The sequence below is a fragment of the Ranitomeya imitator genome, chromosome 3, assembly GCF_032444005.1.
Source record: "Ranitomeya imitator isolate aRanImi1 chromosome 3, aRanImi1.pri, whole genome shotgun sequence".
NCBI classification, from domain to species: Eukaryota; Metazoa; Chordata; class Amphibia; order Anura; family Dendrobatidae; genus Ranitomeya; species Ranitomeya imitator.
In genome coordinates this window covers 640,159,789-640,184,544 of record NC_091284.1, presented here as the reverse complement: position 1 = coordinate 640,184,544, position 24,756 = coordinate 640,159,789, and the positions used below count along the sequence as shown (strand labels likewise).

Here is a 24,756-nt window from a genome sequence, read left to right as displayed (position 1 = left end):
CTATAAATAAAAAGGGTTGTTCTTTTCAAGGCTTTCTGATGAGGTTCTTCTGTGGTCTTCAAATAATATTTTCTTGCTGATGTTTGCTTTAGTATGTAATCTTTCGTTGTCTACACCTCATTTCTCAGGCAATGGACATTGCTCAGTATCTTCAAATGTAAATTGGAGCTGTAGTCCCCTAGTGAAAGTCTTGAATTGAAAAAAAATTCTAATGTAGCAAAATCAATACCCAAGAAAACATTTGGTGATGATTGCTCCTCCAGAGTATTCAGTAGCCCAAGGACGGCTTGTAGATATGTATAAACCCTGAGTTATTATACGTACGTGGTTCTCATTCTGACACATTTTCCTATTACATCTGATAGAAACTCATAAAAAATACCCTGCAAGCCCAATGTATTATGTACAAAGTCTTGTTCTCCGTGTGAGCTGCATCCCTTTCATCTGCTAGAGAATAAATGGCACTTCTGTTTCTTCAGTACCTTTTAATAATATGCTTTACATAAATGTCATCTTTATAAATAGCTTTGTGTTAAAAATACGTCTGGAGATCTATGAAGAAGCGGAGATAAGAAATTCATAATACAGGACAGTAGGTCATCTTGTGCAGGCAGCATCACATTGAGGGTCCTTATTGTAAGCAATGGCTTGTCAGGTAGGCAATGCTCTCAAGACTCCGTGGTCTCAATAAAGAGGATGCTATCGGTGTGACAGTTCACATATTAACCTTTATACATGTATGTCACTTACCATAAGTTATATCTAAAGACGAACACTGTTATAGGTTTTATATAACTAAACCCGCATGGAGGATTTCTCATTGATTTTAGAGGAACTTGTCACCAGGTCATAAATTTCCACTTTTTGCTCTTATTTTATTGCTTCTGCTCCTCTGAGTATTCCATTATTTATTCACTGTTAAAATTTGCCATGCGGTTATAAAGATGCGGGCCTTTTTTATTTGGTACTTGTTTTATGTTCTTTAGTAATGGGGCGGTGCTCACAGAGTAATAGTCCCTCCAGAGAATCCTGTAAACAGTGTGCCCCCTTATTAAAGATCATAGACATTAGCATTATATAAAAAAGCCCATACGTATCTCTGGAACCATGGCGGGTTTATTGATAGAGAAACAGAATACTCAAGGGAGCAGCAGTTAGTGTTAATGAAGGCTGTGCTGGAGTAAGAAGTGCCAAATTAATTAAAATGGCGTTTTCTCTTTTTGAATTTGGCGTATATGTCAACTCGTATGCACCACTGTCAAAGATGTACACCAGACAGGGGCTGGCAAACGTTTCTGTAGTAATTTCATTCCACTTGTATGTTTTGGCTATGCCCTGCATTGCTTACACGCCACCCACTTTTCAAAAACTTGAAGATGCCCTGTCTTGGTGTAAAAATGCTACAAGTCCCAACATTTTTGTGCAACTTTCTGTTACGAAACATTTTTCAACATTTCAAGAAGAATTACAACAGAATTCTGTCTAAACTTAATAAATTGGTAGTTTAGACTTGTGTTGTCGTTAAATGCGGCCATCTACACGTATTGTACTATAAATCGCTAAATATCTTGTGTGGAATCTGTAGCGGAAAGCCACATAATATTCACCTTGTCTGAACTCGCCTGTAAAGGGGTATATCCATCGACAAGATATAGTATAAATATGTAGATATGGATCAAACCAATAGGATCTGTTTATACCAAGGAAGGTGACGGGCACAAGGGGGCATTCTTTGCGTCTGGAGGAGAGAAGGTTTTTCCACCAACATAGAAGAGGATTCTTTACTGTTAGGGCAGTGAGAATCTGGAATTGCTTGCCTGAGGAGGTGGTGATGGCGAACTCAGTCGAGGGGTTCAAGAGAGGCCTGGATGTCTTCCTGGAGCAGAACAATATTGTATCATACAATTATTAGGTTCTGTAGAAGGACGTAGATCTGGGTATTTATTATAATGGAATATAGGCTGAACTGGATGGACAAATGTCTTTTTTCGGCCTTACTATGTTACTATGTTACTATGTATGACCTGCATCTATCTGAAGAAGGGGCCCTGAACGTCTCTGCATTTCGGGTAGAGGTGGTCGGATTCCCTACACAAATTAATTCTGACCATCTAGAAAATATACAAAATTGCACTGCATAGTATACTCCAGTGTTTCCCAAACTCCAGCCCTCACGGAGCCCACGGGACATGTTTTTAGGATTTCCTTAGTATTGAACAGGTGATGGAAGTATCAGGAGTTCTCTCATTTGTGCAGCACTATGAAAATCCTGAAAACATGACCTGTTGGGGTCCGTGAGGACTTGGAGTTTGAGAAATACTGGTATACACCCTCAGCTGCTGCAGAACCTAATAATGATACAGGGAAAAGTGATCAATTTATCAGCTCTGCTTAAGTTTCCTTGGAATCTGGATCTAATTAATTTATTTTGATGGGATCCACAAGTTACGTTGTAACTGGTTTTCAAGTAATGTAGTCAAAAATTTGTTGAATAATTATCCAGCCTTTCCAAGGAAAAATGTAACATTTTTGGCTATGATGGTTCTGATCTAATTATGATGAATTTAAATAATTTTTTAGTTAAATAAAGGTGTGATTTTTTTGGAAATGCTGGACTATGCAATTAAGAACAAAATTGTACACATTTCAGATGCTGCAAAATTATAATCCCCCCTCTACTGCTGCACAGCCTCAAAATTCACCACTCAGCTGCTGCGCAACCTCATAATTCAGACTTCAGAGGCTGCAAAATCTCACAAGACACACTTCAGCTGCTGTAGCGCCTCATGATACAGACTTCAGCTGCTGCACAGGCTCATAATACACACCTCAGCTACTAACACCACACTAAATGACTAGAATGGCAAAACTAGAATTTCATTCTAAACTGCTGCATGCTATACAGAAATCCATATTTATCTCTAGTATTCGCACATTTCAAGTTACATTTTGAGGGAAACGCTACCTTGAAGGTTGGGGTTCTCCAAAAATATAGCTTGGAATTTGCAGACTCCAAAACTACTTACAGATTTTTATATAGCATGTATCCTGGAGTGAAGGAAAAAAACCTAAAAGCATCTGGGTGAATATGCAATAATGTAATACCTGTTAATTTACATAACTGGAACGTTTCTATGTGTTGCTTGCACTTTATTTGTGCCTGATAAATTGTGCTCTACATGCAGGAGTCAGAGCAAGTAGGCTCCCCTCTGTGGCGTAACTAGAGTCCTATAGTCCCCTGTGCAAATTTTGGACAAGGCTCCCCCCAGTAAGTTGGTCAGATTTATTGACCCTTGTAATAGTCTTCCACGTCGTGGCCCCTATCCTGTAATAATCTCCCCATCCTGGCCCCTATCCTGTAATAATCTCCCCATCCTGGCCCCTATTCTGTAATAATCTCTCCATCCTGGCCCCTACCCTGTAATAATCTCTCCATCCTGGCCCCTATCCTGTAATAATCTCCCCATCCTGGCCCCTATCCTGTAATAATCTCCCCATCCTGGCCCCTATCTTGTAATAATCTCCCCATCCTGGCACTTCCTTTAATAATGTCCTCTGTACATGGCCCATTCATATAATAGTTTCCCCCGTCATGTCGCTATCCTCAGTTACATTTAAACATAAAAAAGAAACTACCATTCTTACCTTTCCTTACCCCTGCATATTTGGTTACATCACCATTTTGGGGTTGTCCACTCTTCTATTACATAATAAGGGCATCCCCAGGTTGGTGATACAATAGGTACTCTTTAGGGAGTTTATAAAATAAATTATAAGATGGAAAAAATCCTAAAAAAATATAATTAAACATGAAGATTTAAAGATTTAAACGGTAGTCTGATGATACCCTCAAGCGACAAAATATTTCCCTTTCCTCCCACCTAGTCCTGCAATTGAATCACTCGTGCGTATAATGCAAGCTTAGATTTCCTATAGTTCTAACTAATGTAACTCATCAACAACACAATGATAATATGGATTTCTTCTGTACAACAGTTAAGTTTTGTGTGAGCTAAGTTCTCTAAAAGCCCCACATCCTAATGGGCTCACGGTGATAATGATCTGGACATTAGTTAGCATCCATACCTAGAAGTGCTCATTTATAACATATACCCAGTGCTATTAAAAAGGGGAAACTTAGTTATAGCCTAGTTTCTTATCAGGTAATATCTGATTTTGTATCTATATTCACATGCATAGTAAGGTGTGTGCTGTACTCTCCATGGTCATAAATTAGACCAATTAAAGGACCCAGAGAGCAGACACTTATAATAATTCAGTAAAACCGTTCCTCTAGCAGGATATTGGTGGCTTTGTCCTTTTCCTATCTTCCATTTCTTTAAAAACAGTAAAATTGTGCTGCGCGGAATACTTGGAAATACCGCAGTGTAATTTGTATTGTATATTTTGATGGTTGACCTTGCAAAAGACCTTGCTTTGCGAGTAATAAATGCCAGAAAGATTATTATTTTCTGACCTTTTACCATAGTGGTTCTCTGCTTATAATTGGACATTGATCTGTATAAATATGTTGTGGCCTTTTTACAGAAGACATTTCACACTAGCGCTACCCTTTCTAATTTTAAGCAGGAGCGTATGCTATACTACGCAAATGAAAGCCTATAGGAGGGGAAAAAAAAACCTCATTGGAATGGATCGGAGAACATCCTAGCTTTTACAGTGCCACAGAAAATAAATAAACCACTTAATCATGATTTCCTACAGCATAGCAGAAAGCGTGCTATTTGGCCATAATCATGTGTAGTGCCACTCAGTGGGAAATTAAACATTTTAAAAGCATCTGATAGCCTCATTACAGGGAATTTAGGAACATTTTTAGTACATTTGGCCACTTCAGAATACATTAAATACCCCCATCATTGTACGCCTGGTTCACAACCCATCTTTTTTTCATTACGAAGACTTCAGCCTCTACAGAGACCGGATCATATCAGTTAAATGGTATGCCAAGTAAATCTGAACCACTGGCTCTTTTCTAGCAAGAAACAGTAATTTATCTGGCAGACTATAACTGTCATACTCCATGGCTCACCTTTTAGTCCTCGACACAAGGACAAACATAGAAACAAAACCGCTATTCATTTTTTGCACTGATATCAGGTTTTATGAGCCAAATTGTACAAGTAATAAAATTGCTCCGGTCAAAAATGAGGTTAAAAAAACATTTATTTTTATACCTATTTATTATTACTATTTTTAACCTGGCTAGCCATAAGATATCTATTATGATGGGAACTGAAATAATATTATACACATATATATATATATATTTTTTTTTTTTTTTTGTCATATCAAATTTTCTAAATAAATCAGTGTATTTAACTTTTTCAATTAGTTACAGAGCTTCGTATAACTTACATTATTGTGTTTTTTTAAGTATGATATTTAAAATAGTCCCCAAATGAACATATCCGTGTTTTTCAAGCTCTGGGACGCGCACAATAGGTTTAAACTGCTGAAAATAGGAAAGAAATGTATTGGCAGTGTAAAGAAGTGGAGGAGTCAATATCACTAATTATAATGCATTAAGGTAGAATAGGGAGGTAATAGATCTATTGTTAGTGTTTCTCTGCAGCATATGCGTTCTGTATATATATGTGTGTATATATATGTATACGCCGGACTGTGGCCGTCGCTGATTGGTCGTGGCTGTTTTGCCGCTACCAATCAGCGACTTGGATTTCCATGACAGACAGACCAATGAATATCCGTGACAGAAGGACAGACAGACAGACAGAAGTGACCCATAGACAATTATATATATATTACAGAAGTGACCCATAGACAATTATATATATATTACAGAAGTGACCCATAGGCAATTTTATATATATACTAGCTGAAGAGCCCGGCGTTGCCTGGGCATAGTAAATATCTGTGGTTAGTTATAGCACCTCACTTCTCTTATTTTCCCATCACGCCTCTCATTTTCCCAATCACATCTTTCATTTTCCCCCTCACATCTCTCATTTTCTCCCTCACACCTCTCATTTTCTCCCTCACTCCTCTCATTCCCCCCTAACACTTGTCATTTCAACCTCACATCTGTCATTTTCTGATCACTCCACTATTTTTCCTCACTCCTTTCATTTTGCACTCACACCTTTTCATTTTCACCTCACACCTCTCATTTTCACCTCATCACCTCAGTATATACATGTTTGTCATCTCCCTTATATATAGTATACATCTGTATGTCATCTCCTGTATATAGTATATACCTGTATGTCATCTCCCCTGTATATAGTATATACCTGCTGTGTGTCATCTCCCCTATATATAGTATATACCTGAATGTCATCTCCTTCTATATATAGTATATACCTGTATGTCATCTCCTCCTGTATATAGTATATACCTGTGTCATCTCCCCTGTATATAGTATATATCTGAGTGTCATCTCCTCCTGCATATAGTATATACCTGCATGTCATCTTCTATATATAGCATATACCTGTATGTCATCTCCTCCTGTATATAGTATATACCTGTATGTCATCTCCTCCTGTATATATATGTACCTATATGTCATCTCCTCCTCTATATAGTATATACCTGTGTCATCTCTCCTGTATATAGTATATATCTGTGTGTCATCTCCCCTGTATATAGTATATACCTGTGTGTCATCTCCTCCTGTATTAGACCTCGTTCACACGTTATTTGCTCAGTATTTTTACCTCAGTATTTGTAAGCTAAATTGGCAGCCTGATAAATCCCCAGCCAACAGGAAGCCCTCCCCCTGGCAGTATATATTAGCTCACACATACACATAATAGACAGATCATGTGACTGACAGCTGCCGTATTTCCTATATGGTGCAATTGTTGTAGTTTGTCTGCTTATTAATCAGATTTTTATTTTTGAAGGATAATACCAGACTTGTGTGTGTTTTAGGGCGAGTTTCGTTTGTCAAGTTGTGTGTGTTGAGTTGCGTGTGGCGACATGCATGTAGCGACTTTTGTGAGATGAGTTTTGTGTAGCAACTTTTTGTGTGTCGAGTTACATGTGACAGGTTAGTGTAGCAAGTTGTGTGCAGCAAGTTTTGCGCATGGCGAGTTTTGCGCGTTGCGAGTATTATGTGTGGTGCCTTTTGAGTATGTGCAAGTTTTGTGTGAGGCAACTTTTGCATGTGTTGCAACTTTTGTGCATGTGGCAATTTTTCCGCGTGTGCAAGTTTTGCGTGTGGCGAGTTTTTCATGAGGAGAATTTTGCACTTGTGGCGAGTTTTGCAAGAGCCTAGTTTTTGCATGTGGCGAGTTCTGCGCGTGGCGAGTTTTGAGTGGCGACTTTTGTGTTTTGACTTTTATGTGGCGAGGTTGGTGTATTTGTGGTGAAATGTGTGCTGAGGGTAATATGTGTTCAAGCACGTGGTAGTGTGTGGCGCATTTTGTGTGTGTTCATATCCCCGTGTGTGGTGAGTATCCCATGTCGAGGCCCCACCTTAGCAACTGTACGGTATATACTCTTTGGCGCCGTCGCTCTTATTCTTTTAGTACCCCTTGTTCACATCTGGCAGCTGTCAATTTGCCTCCTACACTTTTCCTTTCATTTTTTCCCATTATGTAGATAGGGGCAAAATTGTTTGGTGAATTGGAAAGCGCGGGGTTAATATTTCACCTCACAACGTAGCCTATGACGCTCTCGGGGTCCAGACGTGTGACTGTGCAAAATTTTGTTTCTGTAGCTGCGACGCTTCCAACACTTTCCCTTTCACTTTTTCCCCATTATGTAGATAGGGGCAAAATTGTTTGGTGAATTGGAAAGCGCGGGATTAATATTTCACCTCACAACGTAGCCTATGACGCTCTCGGGGTCCAGACGTGTGACTGTGCAAAATTTTGTGGCTGTAGCTGCGACGGTGCAGATGCCAATCCCGGACACACACACACACACACACACACATTCAGCTTTATATAGTAGATATATATATATATATATATATATATATATATATATATATATATATATATATATATACTATGTAATTGTCTATGTCTTTTAACAGGGATATGATGCCCACATTGCTATATACTATGTGGGCTGGGCAATATACTACATGGGCTGTTCAATATACTACATGGGCTGTGCAATATACTAAGTGACTGGGCAATATACTACGTGACTGTGCTATATACTACGTGGACATGCATATTCTAGAATGCCCGATGCGTTAGAATCGGGCCACCATCTGGTGTCTATATATCTATCTATATACAGTCATGGCCAAAAGTATTGACACCCCTGCAATTCTGTCAGATAATACTCATTTTCTTCCTGAAAATGATTGCAAACACAAATTGTTTGGTATTATTATCTTCATTTAATTTGTCTTAAATGAAAAAACACAAAAAGAATTGTCCTAAAGCCAAATTGGATATAATTCCACACCAAACATAAAAAAGGGGGTGGACAAAAGTATTGGCACTGTTCGAAAAATCATGTGATGCTTCTCTAATTTGTGTAATTAACAGCACCTGGTAACTTACCTGTGGCACCTAACAGGTGTTGGCAATAACTAAATCACACTTGCAGCCAGTTGACATGGATTAAAGTTTACTCAACCTCTGTCCTGTGTCCTTGTGTGTACAACATTAAGCATGGAGAAAAGAAAGAAGACCAAAGAACTGTCTGAGGACTTGAGAAACCAAATTGTGAGGAAGCGTGAGCAATCTCAAGGCTACAAGTCCATCTCCAAAGACCTGAATGTTCCTGTGTCTACCGTGCGCAGTGTCATCAAGAAGTTTAAAGCCCATGGCACTGTGGCTAACCTCCCTAGATGTGGACGGAAAAGAAAAATTGACAAGATATTTCAACGCAAGATTGTGCGGATGATGGATGTTGGATAAAGAACCTCGACTAACATCCAAACAAGTTCAAGCTGCCCTGCAGTCTGAGGGTACAACAGTGTCAACCTGTACTATTTATCGGCGTCTGAATGAAAAGGGACTTTATGGTAGGAGACCCAGGAAGACCCCACTTCTTACCCTGAGACATAAAGCCAGGCTGGAGTGTGCCAAAACTTACCTGAGAAAGCCTAAAACATTTTCGAAGAATGTTCTCTGGTCAGATGAGACAAAAGTAGAGCTTTCTGGGCAAAGGCATCAACATAGAGTTTACAGGAGAAAAAAGAGGCATTCAAAGAAAAGAACACGGTCCCTACAGTCAAACATGGCGGAGGTTCCCTGACGTTTTGGGGTTGCTTTGCTGCCTCTGGCACTGGAGTGCTTGACCATGTGCATGGCATTATGAAGTTTGAAGACTACCAACAAATTATGCAGCATAATGTAGGGCCCAGTGTAAGAAAGCTGGGTCTCCCTCAGAGGTCATGGGTCTTCCAGCAGGACAATGACCCAAAACACACTTCAAAAAGCACTAAAAAATGGTTTGAGAGAAAGCACTGGAGACTTCTAAGGTGGTCAGCAATGTATCCAGACCTGAATCCCATAGAACACCTGTGGAGAGATCTAAAAATGGCAGTTTGGAGAAGGCACCCTTCAAATATCAGGGACCTGGAGCAGTTTGCCAAAGAAGAATGGTCTAAAATTCTAGCAGAGCATTGTAAGAAACTCATTGATGGTTACTGTAAGCGGTTGGTCGCCGTTATTTTGGCTAAAGGCTGTGCAACCAAGTATTAGGCTGAGGGTGCCAATACTTTTGTCTGGCCCATTTTTGGAGTTTTGTGTGAAATGATCAATGTTTTGCTTTTTGCTTCATTCTCTTTTGTGTTTTTTCATTTAAGACAAATTAAATGAAGATAATAATACCAAATAATTTGTGTTTGCAATCATTTTCAGGAAGAAAATGAGTATTATCTGACAGAATTACAGGGGTGTCAATACTTTTGACCATGACTGTATATAGTTACAGCACACACATTATATACTTTCTCGGCAGCGCACACATACACAGCATTGCTGCATGATCAGTACATGCGGGGAGGAAGGAGCGGCCATTTTTTTCCGGACTGTGGCCGTCGCTGATTGGTCGCGGCAGCTATGACAGGCAGCTGCCGAGACCAATCAGCGAATGAATAACCGTGACAGAAAGACAGACAGACAGAAGGATAGACGGAAGTGACCCTTAGACAATTATATAGTAGATACGCTCCACATATTGAAGATCCTCCCAAGCATGTGACTGATCATATGACCCGAAAGATCCAACACAGTGTAGAGTAGTGAAGCTGAAGGATTTTCCAGTTCTCCTCAAACTTTCCAATTCACAAACAAGTTTTCTGTAAAGTTCGAGGTGCCTCGAAGAGATTTGTCCTTTTCTACCGAACACTTGCTTTTCTCAAAGAAAAGGATTTTTTTTTGTTTTGTTGTCTACAAACAAAGGTAGCCAACTTTTTTTTGTTTGGACAGCTTCTTAAAAATTTATGGATACGGACAGTCGTTTTTTACTAATGCATTAGGAAACCATAATAAATCTTAATATAAGTGGTGCAGGGTTCACTGTGAACTGTAAAAGGATGACAAATACAGTAATAAAAATTTGTACAAGTCTCTCCATCTTCAAAAATATCACCACACATCGATTTTTTTTTTTTTTTTTTTTACGGACCGGGGGAATAAGTGTTCTATTTTTACAGACTGTCCAGGAATTTTTGGTTACCCTGATACATACATATATAAAGTGGGTACGGAAAGTATTCAGACCCCTTTAAATGTTTCACTCTTTGTTTCAATGCAGCCATTTGGTAAATTCAAAATAGTTCATTTTTTTCTCATTATTGTACACTTTGCCCCCCATCTTGACTGAAAAAAAACAGAAATGTAGAAATTTTACCAAATGGCTGCAATGAAACAAAGAGTGACAAGTTTAAAGGGGTCTGAATATTTTCCGTACCCACTGTAAATCTGTGATATAAGGCATCATCCCAATAGCAAAAAATTGGGGACCGGCTGACATAAGATAATGTTAAAAATAAAAAAAATGACATTTTAGCATACTATATGTGCCGTTACCACTGTTGCATATCATCCAGACATTCTAGGACAGTCCGTAAAAAATTGGACACATTTTTTGCCCTGTCCGTAGAATCAAAATTGAGCTTTTTTGAAGAAGAATAAACTTATATAGATTATTTTGACTGTAATTATCATCATTTTACAGTTTACAATAAATGCAGCCAAGACCTTCTTATTATGGGCCGTAGACATGTATCACTAATAATAATAATGATTTCTTATGGTTTTCAAATGTGTCTGTAAAAAAATATTGTCTGTCTTGGAATTTTTTAATAAGCCGCCCAGAAGCAATAAGAAGTCAAGTTGGCAGTCCTGACCGTTACATGATAATTGATCATCATATTCATCGTTGCCACTCTACTTTGCTGGGATTTGAACTTTACGGTAGAATTTAACGACGCTTGGATCTTATTAGAGCAATTTATCTGCGAACAATGCGAGCAAATGACAGGTACGTAAACAAAGCGCTTTCACAATTCCCACAGGCCTAGTCGTCTTGTGCGCTTTACTTCAGATGATATCCTGCATCTTAAGGAAATGATCTCTCAGCGCCCTCTTTTTCATTACAATTTAAAAGTAGTATCTGACATCGCCACTGTTAGCCTCAGATAATGACGCTGACACAAATGCACTTTGACTTATTGAATAACAGTCTTTCCTCTGCTTTTATTAGCACATTAAAGAACAAAAACCTTTGGATGCTAAACAACGGCACCTTACTGGATTTCCCTGCCTAAACAAAGACCAGTCAATAAAACCTGTGTTAAAAATTAGATTGACTTATACTAAACCTTTTAAATGATACCCCGGTGCTCCCAATTATTGGCTTCCTCCGTTTAGCCAATAAAATGAGTAACACTTAGAAAGAAAAGATGAACCAAGCTTTATTCTTCCAAACTTATTTCCAGTGGGATTGGGCCGAGCGCTACATAAACTGTTTTTATGTTCCTTCAATAGACAGAATTAAATGAGGTTTCTCACTGGAGTAAAGGTCAGAGAAGAAAGGACACAGCAGAATTATTACATGGAATTGCCTGCTATTATTAGGCCGGTTATGGGATTATTTGTGCTTTAATTTGAAACTTTTACAATGCAGCATTTTATTCGGAAATGTCAAATATTTAGATATAAAAGGTTAACGTTAAAGCGAATGTGTTTCCACCGTAAGACTAAAAGAGGGGGAAAAAATAACCAATTTGCAGCTGCATCGACATGTATGGGGCGATAGATTTTACAGGGAAATAGTGTCGTTTCCCTGTTGTGACAAGAAATCGCGTTCTAAGATGACTCATCAATTATAGTTAAACTTCGTTTTGCTTGATGTATCAGCTCCTTGAACGGCAAAGCATGACAAGATAACAGCTCGTGCAAGATATTGATGACTTGGATTAAGAATTTATGCAGAATCTCAGTAAGACGCGAGTGTCGCGCTTATGGTTCAGTGTCTAACAGGGAATTAAGAGATTTGCATTTTGTAAAACGTTATCCGACATTTACTGCAATAAATGTTTCTAACAAGCTGCAAATATAAGTTATTAGGTCATGCAAATAATGATGATCTGATGCAAATAGCCTCAAAGGGAATCTACTCCTTACTTCCATGGGGCACTGTGCTCCTGGTTGATTGACAGTTTGGGTAAGGAGCATCGTTGTGATGCTAGCTACAACTCTGCCCTTTCTGATGTTGGAAGCCAAGGAGTGCGGTTGCACTAAAGCTAGCCGGATCGGTAGCTATCGGCTTCGCCGTCACAATCCAGCTAGCTTCAGAGCACTGCTTGCAAGCTATGTTAGAAAGAGCTTCTAAGCACTGTGCATTTTAGGCCACTACTAGATTGAAGTGAAAATTATAATGATAAATTATTAACATACTATTTTATTTATCTATTTTTTTAATTGGCCAAAGCTACAGGAGCTAGCCAAAATTGCCCTCATTATATTCCGTTTTCAAGTTCCACGTGTTTGAGACACTTGATCCTTCATGAGTTTGTGACTGCTACTTTGGAGAATATGGATGTCATTAGTGTCTATTACTTAAGCAGGAGGACATGATAACTTTAAATGGGCCAAAAACCATGCTAATGGATTTAACCAAAGAAGTCAACATATTGTCACCCAGGTGTACCTTTTGGGCCACGTCCCCACGGTAAATATTAGGCAGTGCATGTTCGCTCCTTCCAAAGAGCTGCCGCCTTTCGAACGCAGGTGATTCCTCATGAGTTCATTGAACCGTGCGGAATCACTGCATCCAATACATTGTACGGGTGATATTTATCTTGCGGAGACTGAGCGTCTCCGCAAGATAAGTAAACATGCTGCGGTCTAGAAAGACGCGCCACATGTCTGTCTCCGCAGGGAAGCCAGAGGCGTCCGTACATGCATAGTGGAGATGGGATTTCTTGAAATCCCATCCACTATGCTGTAACATCTGGCTGCTGCGGGTTGGACGCTGCGTACATCCACAGCGTCCAACCCGTAGCGTTTACTGACCGTGGGAACATACCCTTGGGGTTATCCTCTATTAATCTTCATTACTGAACAGGGTTTGATTATTGGAGTATTTTACTAAAATCATTTTAAGTCCTTAAAAAAATGATTGAGATTTGTACAAATCAGCTCTGGGCTTCATTGTCTTTGCTGCAATCTTATTGCTCACTTAGTTTAAAGTTAAGCTAGAAAATATAGAAAAGATTTGCTTAGAAAATGTATTTTGCCATCAGCCTTAAAAAGAGAGAGAATAGAATCTTGAATGCAGGATGTCAATAAAGTGTTGTCTATTGTTAACTTCCAGTAGAGTGAACAATGGTTATGTAAAATGAATGGGTTCTACATTGTTGATTCTACAGTGTTGAATACATAGGGTTGATAAATAGGTGCAGATACTGTATGTCACCTCTATCTTCCAATAGAATTTTATTCTCTCAAATGCATTATGTCTTACATGTTGGCAAATTACATGCAAATATGTTAAAGGTATAGTCCAGCATTTTTTCCCTTTCAAACAGGATCCAGCATTGTCAAAAATAATAAATGCATGCTAACCTACTGATCCTCTCTTCTATCCACATCAATCTCCTAGCTTCCTTTTCTGACAGAAACAGGATTTTAGTAGCTGCAATCACTGGACGCAGTGGTTAATGCTGCAGACAATCCCCTTTGGAACACAACGCTTGGGGCCTATCTCATGAGATAAGGACAATGCAATGTTTGGACCCATTTTAAAGAAGCACTCTCATCATAATGCTTATCTTCCTAATATGTTGAAATCTTCATATTATGTAGCACTGTGCACTTACAATTGCTAATTTTGCCTTTCTACCCAGCTAATTCTCTTTTCCATTAGGTTTATGTGACCGCATTATTAAAAACAAACTAACTGAATCCTTCAAAGCTCTACGTAGAAATAAAAAAGTCTCTTTTCTCCGCATGAGTCATCACTGCAGTCCCTGGCAGGGTGACGGGCAGAGCAGCTGGGTCAGAAGTTGAAGACTTATTCAAGGAAAAGAGGCTTCCTGTTTCTACATACAGCAGAGAACACTTAAGAATTAGCTAGGTAGACGGGCATAAAGAGCAATTCTAAGTATACTGTGCTATATAACATGATGACTGCAATATATTAAAGTATAAAAATATTGATGGGAGTGCGTCTTTAAAAAAAAGCTGAACAACCTATTTAACTATCATAGAACTAGGGGCATGCACACTGTGTGCAACATATGCTGCCACAGTCTGGTTTTCCTACTGCTATGTTAAAATATATTGGCGCCACTTCATCATAGTTTTTGCCAGCGCTCTGTTGTAATTTTCTTTTTGTGATATGTAGACCAGTCCAGGTCACCTTTGCCCACTTTTTGAAAAGTGGGCAAGGAAGGGTGTGGCCTAGGATGGTCAAAAAATTAATCATAATTTTCACCTGAGTGATGTAAATTTTGACAGAGGAAATTTCTTGTAATGGAGGACAGCAGCTGTTTGATGTACCAAAATCATTAGGAGGCGCATATTTTAATAAATTTGGCACATCACATTCAAGACTGGCATAGAAAACTCAATCTGGATGAATTGGGGCCAGGGTTTCTTCCTACCAAATTCTCACAATGAATTGTGGGACTGTCCAGCAGTGATAGATTTTCTAGACAACCATAGATGAGGTGGCCTGTCGCTCGCACACGAGGATTCCTGTGAGCTTAGCTATTCTGATCACACCAGTGGCTTTCTCTAAAGTGGACTAAGATGACAGCATTAGGGGTTTTCATCAGGTAAATTGTTGTAACAACACATGTTGGTTAGTCATTGAGCTGCTCTCAGCATCTGTAACATCACAGGTGAGCTAAAGTACGGGAAACCACTGACTTCTCAAGTGGGTTTCTAAGGGTATGTTTCCATGGGGCGTATTCCTTTAGTAATTGCTGCAGATTGGACGCTGTGTACAGCCTCAGCGTCCAGATGTTACAGCATATTGGAGGGCATTTTATGAAATCCCATCACCACTATGCGTACAAACACGCAGGTGGCAGACCTGCCTAACCGGACATGCGGCGCGTCTTTCTAGACCGCAGCATGTCTATTTATCTGGCGGAGACACTCAGTCTCCGCAAGATAAATGACACAGACTATGTATATGATGCAGTCATTCCGCCTGTGTTCAATGAACACAGTCTGAATCACCACACGTACAAAAGGGGGCAGCACTTTGGATGGAGCGGGGTATCCGCTGCATCCAAAGCGCTGGGAGACATACCCTAACTGGTACCATGCTGTGAATTTACAATTAGTTTTCGTCAGGTATGCATCTGTGATATGCATATTTCTTTCAGAAGCTAGCTGTAATGTAACTACTATATCTGTCCAGTAAGCTGCTGCAGTGCTGTTGGTGGGTTTTTACTATTTTACGACGTGGCACCGTACTTACCTTTTACATAACCTGCACTGGGAAATCACTGATATGTTTTGTTTGTTAATCTACCTTGACAATACAAGTGTGTTTCAGTTACGGTAGCTACAGTAATGTCGAAAATGAAAATTAAAGGGGTTTTCCCACAAAGTACGTTTTTGTTAATAGATCCTGGAATAAGTTTAAATTCCACAATTGAATGAGTTGCCACTCACTTCTCCAAGACTCCTGAACCAATTATAGTTGGCCATCAATATGTAAGTGATACATGCTTTACCACATAGGTCCATCTATATAGTAATCTAACAAACCTTTCATCTGTAATAGTATTCATATTGGAAATGGTCAGTCAATTTAGCCCAGAAACAGGTCTAAGAACAGAAAGAAAGAAAACAATTTTTAAAAGCTTTATTTTTGCATTTTGGAGAAAGCTGGCAGGGGTAATGGGAGTGTAGGAGAGTGTTACTTTTATCATTTTACAAAAACATTATTAGTTTTGCATGAAGCTGAAACAAGTGAAATAATCATCGTTTCTATTTAATCAGTACATACTTCATTTGATTGCTATTTCTGATTGGCTAACTTCCATCAAAGTTTTGGGCTTTTAGGATTAGTCTATACTAGATAAAATACATTTCAAGCTGTGTATGTATGAGTTCATTAAACTGAAGAACTATGCTTGAATGATTAAATATACGGAAAATTAATTGGGAAACATCCTCTCTGTCCACTCAGTATCATGAAGTGTTCATTTCCTCCATATTGTAGACAGGAAGCAGAGAATAGAAAAGGAATGCAACTTACAGTCGTATGGACTGATGTGTAACTGTTATAAGAAAGTTGAAATGAAATTATCAATTCTACACTGCTAGTCTTGAATGACAAAGTTCTAAGTTATAATTTTATATTACATTAAATTTATTCTTAAATATATAGCATACTTAAAGGGAACCTGTCACCCCTAAAATCGAAGGTGAGCTTTCTGTAATGCTGTAGATAAGGCCCGATGTATCCGGTCCAGCGCCTCCCATCTTCTTACGATGATGTCCTATTTTTTTCTTCCCGCTGTGGCTCCAGCGCAGGCGTACTTTGTCTGCCCTGTTGAGGGCAGAGCAAAGTACTGCAGTGCGCAGGCGCCGGGCCTCTCTGACCTTTCCCGGCACCTGTGCACTGCAGTACTTTGCTCTGCCCTCAACAGGGCAGACAAAGTATGCCTGGGCCGAAGCCGAAGCGTGAGGACAAGAAGAGGACGTCCTCGTAAGAAGATGGGAGGCCCCGGACCGGACCACGACACCCATCGCACCGGACCGCAGTGGGACCGCCCCTGGGTGAGTATAATCTAACCTCTTTTTGCATCTCTTAGGATACATCGGGGGCTTATCTACAGCATTCCAGAATGCTGTAGATAAGCCCCTGATGCCGGTGGGCTTAGCTCACCTTCGATTTTGGGGTGACAGGTTCCCTTTAATAATTAAAAATATAATAGTGACATGTTGTGATCAATTTTTCAGGCATTGGGGCCCACTATTATTATGTTTTTTTAAATCAGAAACATGAGTTCTTTGTCCCTGCAACTGTGAGTTCATGCACGTGCATTTCATTCACCCAAGGAGAGCCAAATATAGCCTGTCTCAGCCATCTAGGAGAGTCAAACAGGATTGATCTCCACTACCAAGTAAAGCCAATCATGGCCTATTTCAACTACCAAGGAAATCCAAGCAGGATTGACATCAGTCACCAATTACAGCCAAAAATGTTTGCTCTCTGTCAACAAGGGGAGCCAAACATAGCCTATGTGAGTCACCAAGGGGAAACAAACAAGATTGATCTCAGACACTAAGGAGAGTCTAGCATGACTATTCTCATCCACTGAGGAGAGCTGAGCAGTGCTATCCTCTGGCAATGGGTCACCATGTTAAGCTGGTCATCCTTTTGTTTCAAGCAACTGGTGGAGGTCACTGTGCCTTGACCCACAAAACATCTAGAATGTTACTGCATATGTCAGGCATTTTATGAAATGGCAATTTCACTTTAATTATATAAATTTAGAAGTAAATATACTTGGCCAGCTTCTGCCTTCTGCTTTGAAGAACCCTTTTCTGTTGATTATGGTGACAAGTGTTTTAAAGGGAACTTGTCACCAGAAAAACGCTATTATCCTGCAGTTTCGGGGTTAATAGCATTACTAACCTGCCCGTCACTTGCTCTTATTCAAAAGCTGCAGGGACAAAATTAACTTTATTCCCCCATCAGCATGCGGGTTTTGGAAACTAAGGCGACGCCGAAGCGGGTTCAGTCAAAGCTCTGAGAATACAGAGCGTTGGGTGTAACTGTACCCCCAGTGCAGAGCCAATGTCAGTCAGGGCCGGTGGTACGGTTAGAGCCGCCACTCTGTATACTCAGAGCAGTGACTGAAGTCGTTCCGGCGCCACCCCAGTGATTGAAACCTGAACTCTGGCAGGGGAATAAAGTTTATTTTCTCCTCGCCACATTCAACTAAGTGTAGGGGTCAGGCAGGTTAGTAACATTATCAGCTGAATTCTGTTTCTTTCATTTATGTCCTAGTTTCACTCCCATTACAATACACAATCATATCACCATCAATGTATCCATATTAGCAATATTGAAGTCTCCAGTAAGATATTTCTCTACGTCCCCACCCTATCTTCCCTACAGCGTCTCAAGTCTCCATGCCAACCTATTGTTTATTACAAACATTAAGGTCCTTGGAGCTTTTTCCTGAAATAAAATGATGACTAAATTTTGTCACCTCTCCATCTTTTTCAAGGTTCTTCATTAATGTATTTGTCACTGTAAGGATTAATCTCATTTTGGCTGTGTATTTTGTTGAACTCTGTGTTAACGTTGTGCCTATATTAGCAGCTCACCATTTTAATCCTTTAATTTTCATTGGTTATGTACAGTTTATCACATTTATAAGAATGCATTTATCTCTGCACCGCCTGTAGTTGTTTGTTCATTTTTTGCATTTTAGTGAGCCAGACAGTTGATTTATGCTGCCCAGGTCAAAGACAGCAACAATGAAGCAGTTGCTTCTTTATTTCAGCCGTGCATGCTTTGCTGGGAAATGCTGCAGCATTTCAGAGAAAGTATGCCTTGAAAGCCAGCCTGGACTATGTGTCTTGGATGACTAGTCTGAAGCAGTTCTCCTTTTTCATGTTGAACTGGACACAGGATGAAAGAAGAACGCTTCCTCCACAATATCGTGGATCATGTTTGTCAGTGTGTGATGTATAATGTCAGGCAACCCTGATCATCTGGTTTAAATTTGTGTATGAGTAAGGCCGGGTTCACATTGCGTTGCTGGCGTCCGTTAGACGGACTACGTTACACCGCGGCATAACGCAGTGTAACGCAGTCTGTTAACACCGCCATTAATTCCTATGTCAGACACATCGCTAACGCACGCCCACAATGGGCGTGCGCTAGTGATGTGTCGTCATTGAGTGACGACCCTGAGACGCGGGCTGCAGCGATTCTGGGTCCATCACTGCTAGCACAGATAGAGCTAGCAGATGCTCTATCTGCACTAGCACGATGGAATGTCGGCACTTGCGTTAACAGCAGCCCGTTAACGAATGTGTTAAACGGGCTGCTGTTAACGCAATGTGAACCCGGCCTATGTGTGGCTGGGGGGCAGCACGGCTGAGTTTAGCTGTTTCACATTATAAACCCTTTTATCAGCACTCATAGCACTGCCACCTCTGCTATCCCCACAGTGCCTTTTTATTCCACTCTGCAGCCACAATTTTGTGTGTTCAGAAAATTTAGTTGAAAGGTTATCATTAACTTTAAACTTAAATTTTGCTCCAACCATTGAATGTTTGTATTTCTTCTGTCTGTATACATACAATATGGAATAATATTAGGTACTGTTTGAGATCCTTTAGAAATCAGGGGAAGCCTTAGATAGGTTGTTCTGGACTAAGTTGTTGATGACCTATATCCTAATTGGCACCCAACGTAAGGCTAGGTTCACATTGCGTTAAAGCAGCCTGTTCAACACATGCGTTAAACGGGCTGCATTAACGTAAGTGCCAAAATATGCAGATAGAGTTAGCAGATGCTCTATCTGTGCTAGCGGTGATGGACCTGGAATCGCTGCAGTCCGCGTCCCAGGATCCGTCACTCAATGACGGCACATCGCTAGCGCACGCCCATTGGGGGCATGTGCTAGCGATGCGTCCGACATAGGGCTTAATGGCGGCGTTACCGGCTGCGTTACACCGCGTTATACCGCGGTGTAATGTAGTCCGTCTAGCGAACTGCCTATAACGTAATGTGAACCCAGTCTAATCAGCTGGTACCTGGATTTTGGTCGCTAGAAGAACACACTGTTACATAGGTACATAGTTAAGCTACAATATTTATATAGGTTGAAGAAATACATAAATCCATCAGGTTCAGCCTTTCTAAAGTACTGAACTAGAGCACCACACATCTGTGCAATACAGTATGTCATGCAGGATTGCCAATCATCCAGAAATTCTTAGGCCGTCTGTAAAAGTAAGGCATGTTTTTTGCATTGTGTATAAAAAAAAACTGAGGCGTCCCTGAATTTTTTGAAGCTGAAGAAACTTATTCTGATTATTTTGATTGTAACTATCATCAGTTTACAGTAAACAGTGAAGGCAGCTCATGTCTTCAGAACAGAATTTTGGGCTGTAGACATGGATCACTTGTAATCATAATGATTTATTATTGTTTTCCAGTGTGTCAGTAAAAAATATTGTCGTGTCCGTCTATGGTTTTTTAATCAGCTGTCCAGAAAAAATGTAAAGTTAAGTTGTCAACCCTAATGTCGTTGCGGTTCTTAGTTCTTAAAAGGAATATAATCTGAACTGCAGTACCTAAAAGTGGCCACTACACAGTGTATAGAGCTGTGGTGTTTTGGCGCCATCCACTGTGATCTTCTAATGGCTCCAGGTAACAGGTTATCAGAGGGGTATTGAGTTTCGGACACCTACCAATCTGGCAGTGATGACTTATCCTAACGATATGTTAGTAATATCTTCGTCTCGGACAACCACTTTAAATATGTTGGACACTTAAAGAAAAAAAAAAGTTATAATGGTACCACATGACTGAATCCTGTATTCTTTCTTCCATTTTAATATAACGTCACATTTTGTGTCCTTGGTAAGATGTTTGTGTGAATTCTAACACAAAATGCTTTGAATTTGAAGTAAGGGTAACACAACGATACTGTGCACACGAGTTATGGTGTTATTGAAAGTTTACCATGACTCGCACCGCAACTCGAATACGTGTAGAAATTTGTTTTACGAAATTACATTACCGGATTTTTCCCATCTTTACCTGTCATGGCCGATATTGGAGTAACTAAGTAGAGGTCCCAGGTTTCCAGAGACTGGGCCCCGAAAATAGAAAATCACAGCTGCCCTACATTGTTTGTGTAACTTCCGTATAAAAGAAAGGAAGTGTCGGAAACCGTATAGTAAGGCAAGCAATTCCCAAGATGTGATCCCCATTCATTCCTATACAAGCAGCGTAGTGAAGTTGCCCTAGGTTGTTTTCATGACCTCTGCTCTGGTGGCCGCGACCTAGAGCGGGTTACTGCCATCTCAGCCATCTATGGTAGAAATGGGAATAACGCTCCAGCGTCTGATTGCTAAAAACATTCTGATAATTCATTGCTTGTTTTCCCCACAGAACTGCTGAATGATCTACACTCACAAAAAAAATCTTTGTTTTTTTAACTATCAACTCAATTCAACCATCAAGAATATGACTTCATCAACACTTTTTATACAATAAATTATTGATTTCAGATCGAAAGAATTTTCCGAAACATTAATCCGAGTCAAAGTATTAACACATTTTAATTATTTCAATTAAAACTAATTTTTTTTTTTTTCCATCAGGTCTGTCTTCCTGACAATGGTTGTGAATTAGTGTTGGCTCATAGATATCTACTCTATTCTTGCCCTTTCAGATCCCTGTTGTAAAACTCTGGAACGTTGTAACGCCAAGTCCGTGTGTAAGACAGTCTGTACAGGTAAGGACCAGCGTCTTTATTCTTGGATGTGTATAACAGCCTCTGTCTTAGGCCTCATTCAGATGTCCGGTTTTTCACGGACATGAAAAAAGAAACCAATTTTTATCAGTGTTTTGGCTCAGATTTTCAGCAGTGTTTGGTTTATGTTGATATTTTTGTCATGTAAATCATCAAATGTATCAAATGTAAATCATTCAGCTGCGGCAAGAAAAACTAAATCTCCGAGCACTAAAAAATACTCGGAGGACCCCCGAGCGTGCTCGAGAAATCTCGAGTAACGGGTATATTCGCTCATCACTAATCCTCACATTGCATGAAACATAGTGATCAGGTCATGTGACTCCGGACTGCAGTTGTTCAGATAGGGGTGAATGATTCCATTGCAAAAATGGGATCAGTTCATTCATGGATTTCTGTGACGACACAGAACTGGCCAATTATGGACCTGGCCTCAGAGGGAATCTGTCAGCGGGGTTTTGCTATGTACTCTTAGGACAGCACTAAGTAGAAGCTGACACAGATTAGGCTGTGTGCTGTTGTTTCCATATAATGAAGGTTTTATCACTAGGAGATTATCACTGCCTAGACTACAGTGCACGTTAGCACTGGTCTGACTCTGCCCCCTCCTATGATAAGCAGCTCACTGTCAATAGACAGTGTACATAGAAAGCTGTGTTATGAGTGGGAGTAGCTTTCTGAGCTCTGCTGCATCTAAAAACTCTGATTGTGTCACAACTGCTGTACCCGGCAAACTAAGTGGGTTCAGGGTCCGTTTTCCTACATTTTGCTGCTGTCACATGTGGTAGCAAAAACCTGGTAACAGATTCCCTAAAATAAACTCTTTTGGTCGTCAGTTTTTCAGTTACGAATTCTATCTGTATTTCTAGCCTGTTAGTGTATTGAACTGTTGACAAAAAAACACCAATATGTGAACAGCTTTACAGACAATAATAAGTTAGAAAAATGGATAGGACTCACACGAATAAAACGGATGACTGAATGAGCCCTTATTAAAGGGACCCTGTCACCAGGTTTTTTTTATTGAATCTGAAAGTAGCATTACATAGGGCAAGTGACTTTAATTCCAGTGATGTGTCACTTATTTTACTGGGTTCAGAAGTTTTGACCAAGTTTTTAGATTTTGCAGGAAGTAGAGCTCAGAAAGCTAAACTTACCTACACCAGCTCTGTATGTATATTGATTATTGACAGTGAGCTCTTTATTAAATAGAGGGTCTGAGTTGAACCAATGCTCAGGAGAGCTCCAGTGTAGCAGGGATAATCACCAGGTGATAAAACCTATATTGTAAGTAAACAGCACACAGCCAAACAAGTGACACATCATTGAAATCTGTGTTTCAGCCTCTATCTCCTGTTGTCTTCAAATTACATAGCAAAAATCTCCAGACAGATTTCCTTTATGGTTGGGTCCACATATGGCAAGTTTGTGTCATCAGATACTCTTGAAAGAACTGATCCCAGTTTTTGCAATGAGATCAGTCACACCTATCTGGAGCATCAGGTCTTGTGCTGGGCAACTGATTTCTGTCTGTAAGGCCGGCCTCACAATAGCGTGTTTTATGGACGTAAGAGAAGTGCTGAAAATACGGATTGCATACAGTACAATGCTTTTCTATGCCCCAGCTCCAATCGGCCGTATTTTACTGATCCGTATTATACGATCTTCTACGGCCGTAGAAAAACGCAGCATGCTGCGTTTGTCACTGTATTGCGCAAAAAATATACGCCATTGAAAGTCTATGGGGGCCAGAAAAATACGGATTACACACGGACCAGCACTGTGACTTGCAAGAAATACGCAGCGGTGTTCTATAGAAAAGCCGACAATTCAGTGCGGTGTACAGTAATATCACACTGACAGGTTAGAATAGAATAGCTAATATAAATGTGTACACATAGAATAGGGGTATATATATATATATATATATGTCAGTGAGGCGCATATATATATTAATATCTCATACAGCGCTAGATAGGAGAAAAGCCGGTAATTCAATTGTCGGCTTTTGCTATCTCCTTCCCAAACCCGACATGATATGAGACATGGTTTACATACAGTAAACCATCTCATATCCCTTTTTTTTTGCATATTCCACACTCCACACTACTAATGTTAGTAGTGTGTATGTGCAAAATTTAAGCGCTCTAGCTATTAAATTAAAGGGTTAAATCGCGGAAAAAATTGGTAAAGCCAGTGACTGAGGGCAGATATTAACAGCCTGGAGAGGGGCCATGGTTATTGCCCCCCCCCCCCCCCGGCTAAAAACATCTGCTCCCAGCCACCCCAGAAAAGGCACATCTAGAAGATGCGCCTATTCTAGCACTTGGCCACTCTCTTCCCATTCCCGTGTAGTGGTGGGATATGGGGTAATGAAGGGTTAATGTCACCTTGCTATTGTAAGGTGACATTAAGCCAGATTAATAATGGAGAGGCGTCAATTATGACACCTATCCATTATTAATCCAATAGTATGAAATGGTTAAAAAAAACACACACATTATTACAAAGTATTTTAATGAAATAAATACACAGGCTTTTGTAATATTTTATTATACTGGTAATCCACCTGAAGACCCTCGTTCTGTAAAAAAGGTAAAATAAAAAAACAACAATATCCCATACCTTCCGATGATCAGTCTCGTCCCACTCTGTAAATCCATCTGAAAGGGTTAACTAATTTTACAAGCAGAAGCTCTGCTAATGCAGCTGTGCTCCTGCCTGTAAAACCCTGGGGAATGAATGGAATGTAGGTCAATGACCTGTAGTTACCTTCAGTTGTGGTGATGCGCCCTCTGCTGGATGTCCTCATATGA

The 24,756-nt window shown here is 39.9% G+C and overlaps 1 protein-coding gene across 4 annotated transcripts in view; it reads left to right on the top strand.

The window, feature by feature from the left end:
• PCDH17 (protocadherin 17) overlaps positions 1–24,756 on the top strand; it is a 281,345-nt gene that overhangs the window by 114,425 nt on the left and 142,164 nt on the right. For all 4 annotated transcript variants that reach the window (XM_069758179.1, XM_069758177.1, XM_069758181.1 and 1 more), the window contains one exon: positions 21,860–21,922. In XM_069758179.1, the coding sequence (XP_069614280.1) occupies positions 21,860–21,922 (63 nt within the window). The remainder of the gene's footprint in view (positions 1–21,859; positions 21,923–24,756) is intronic.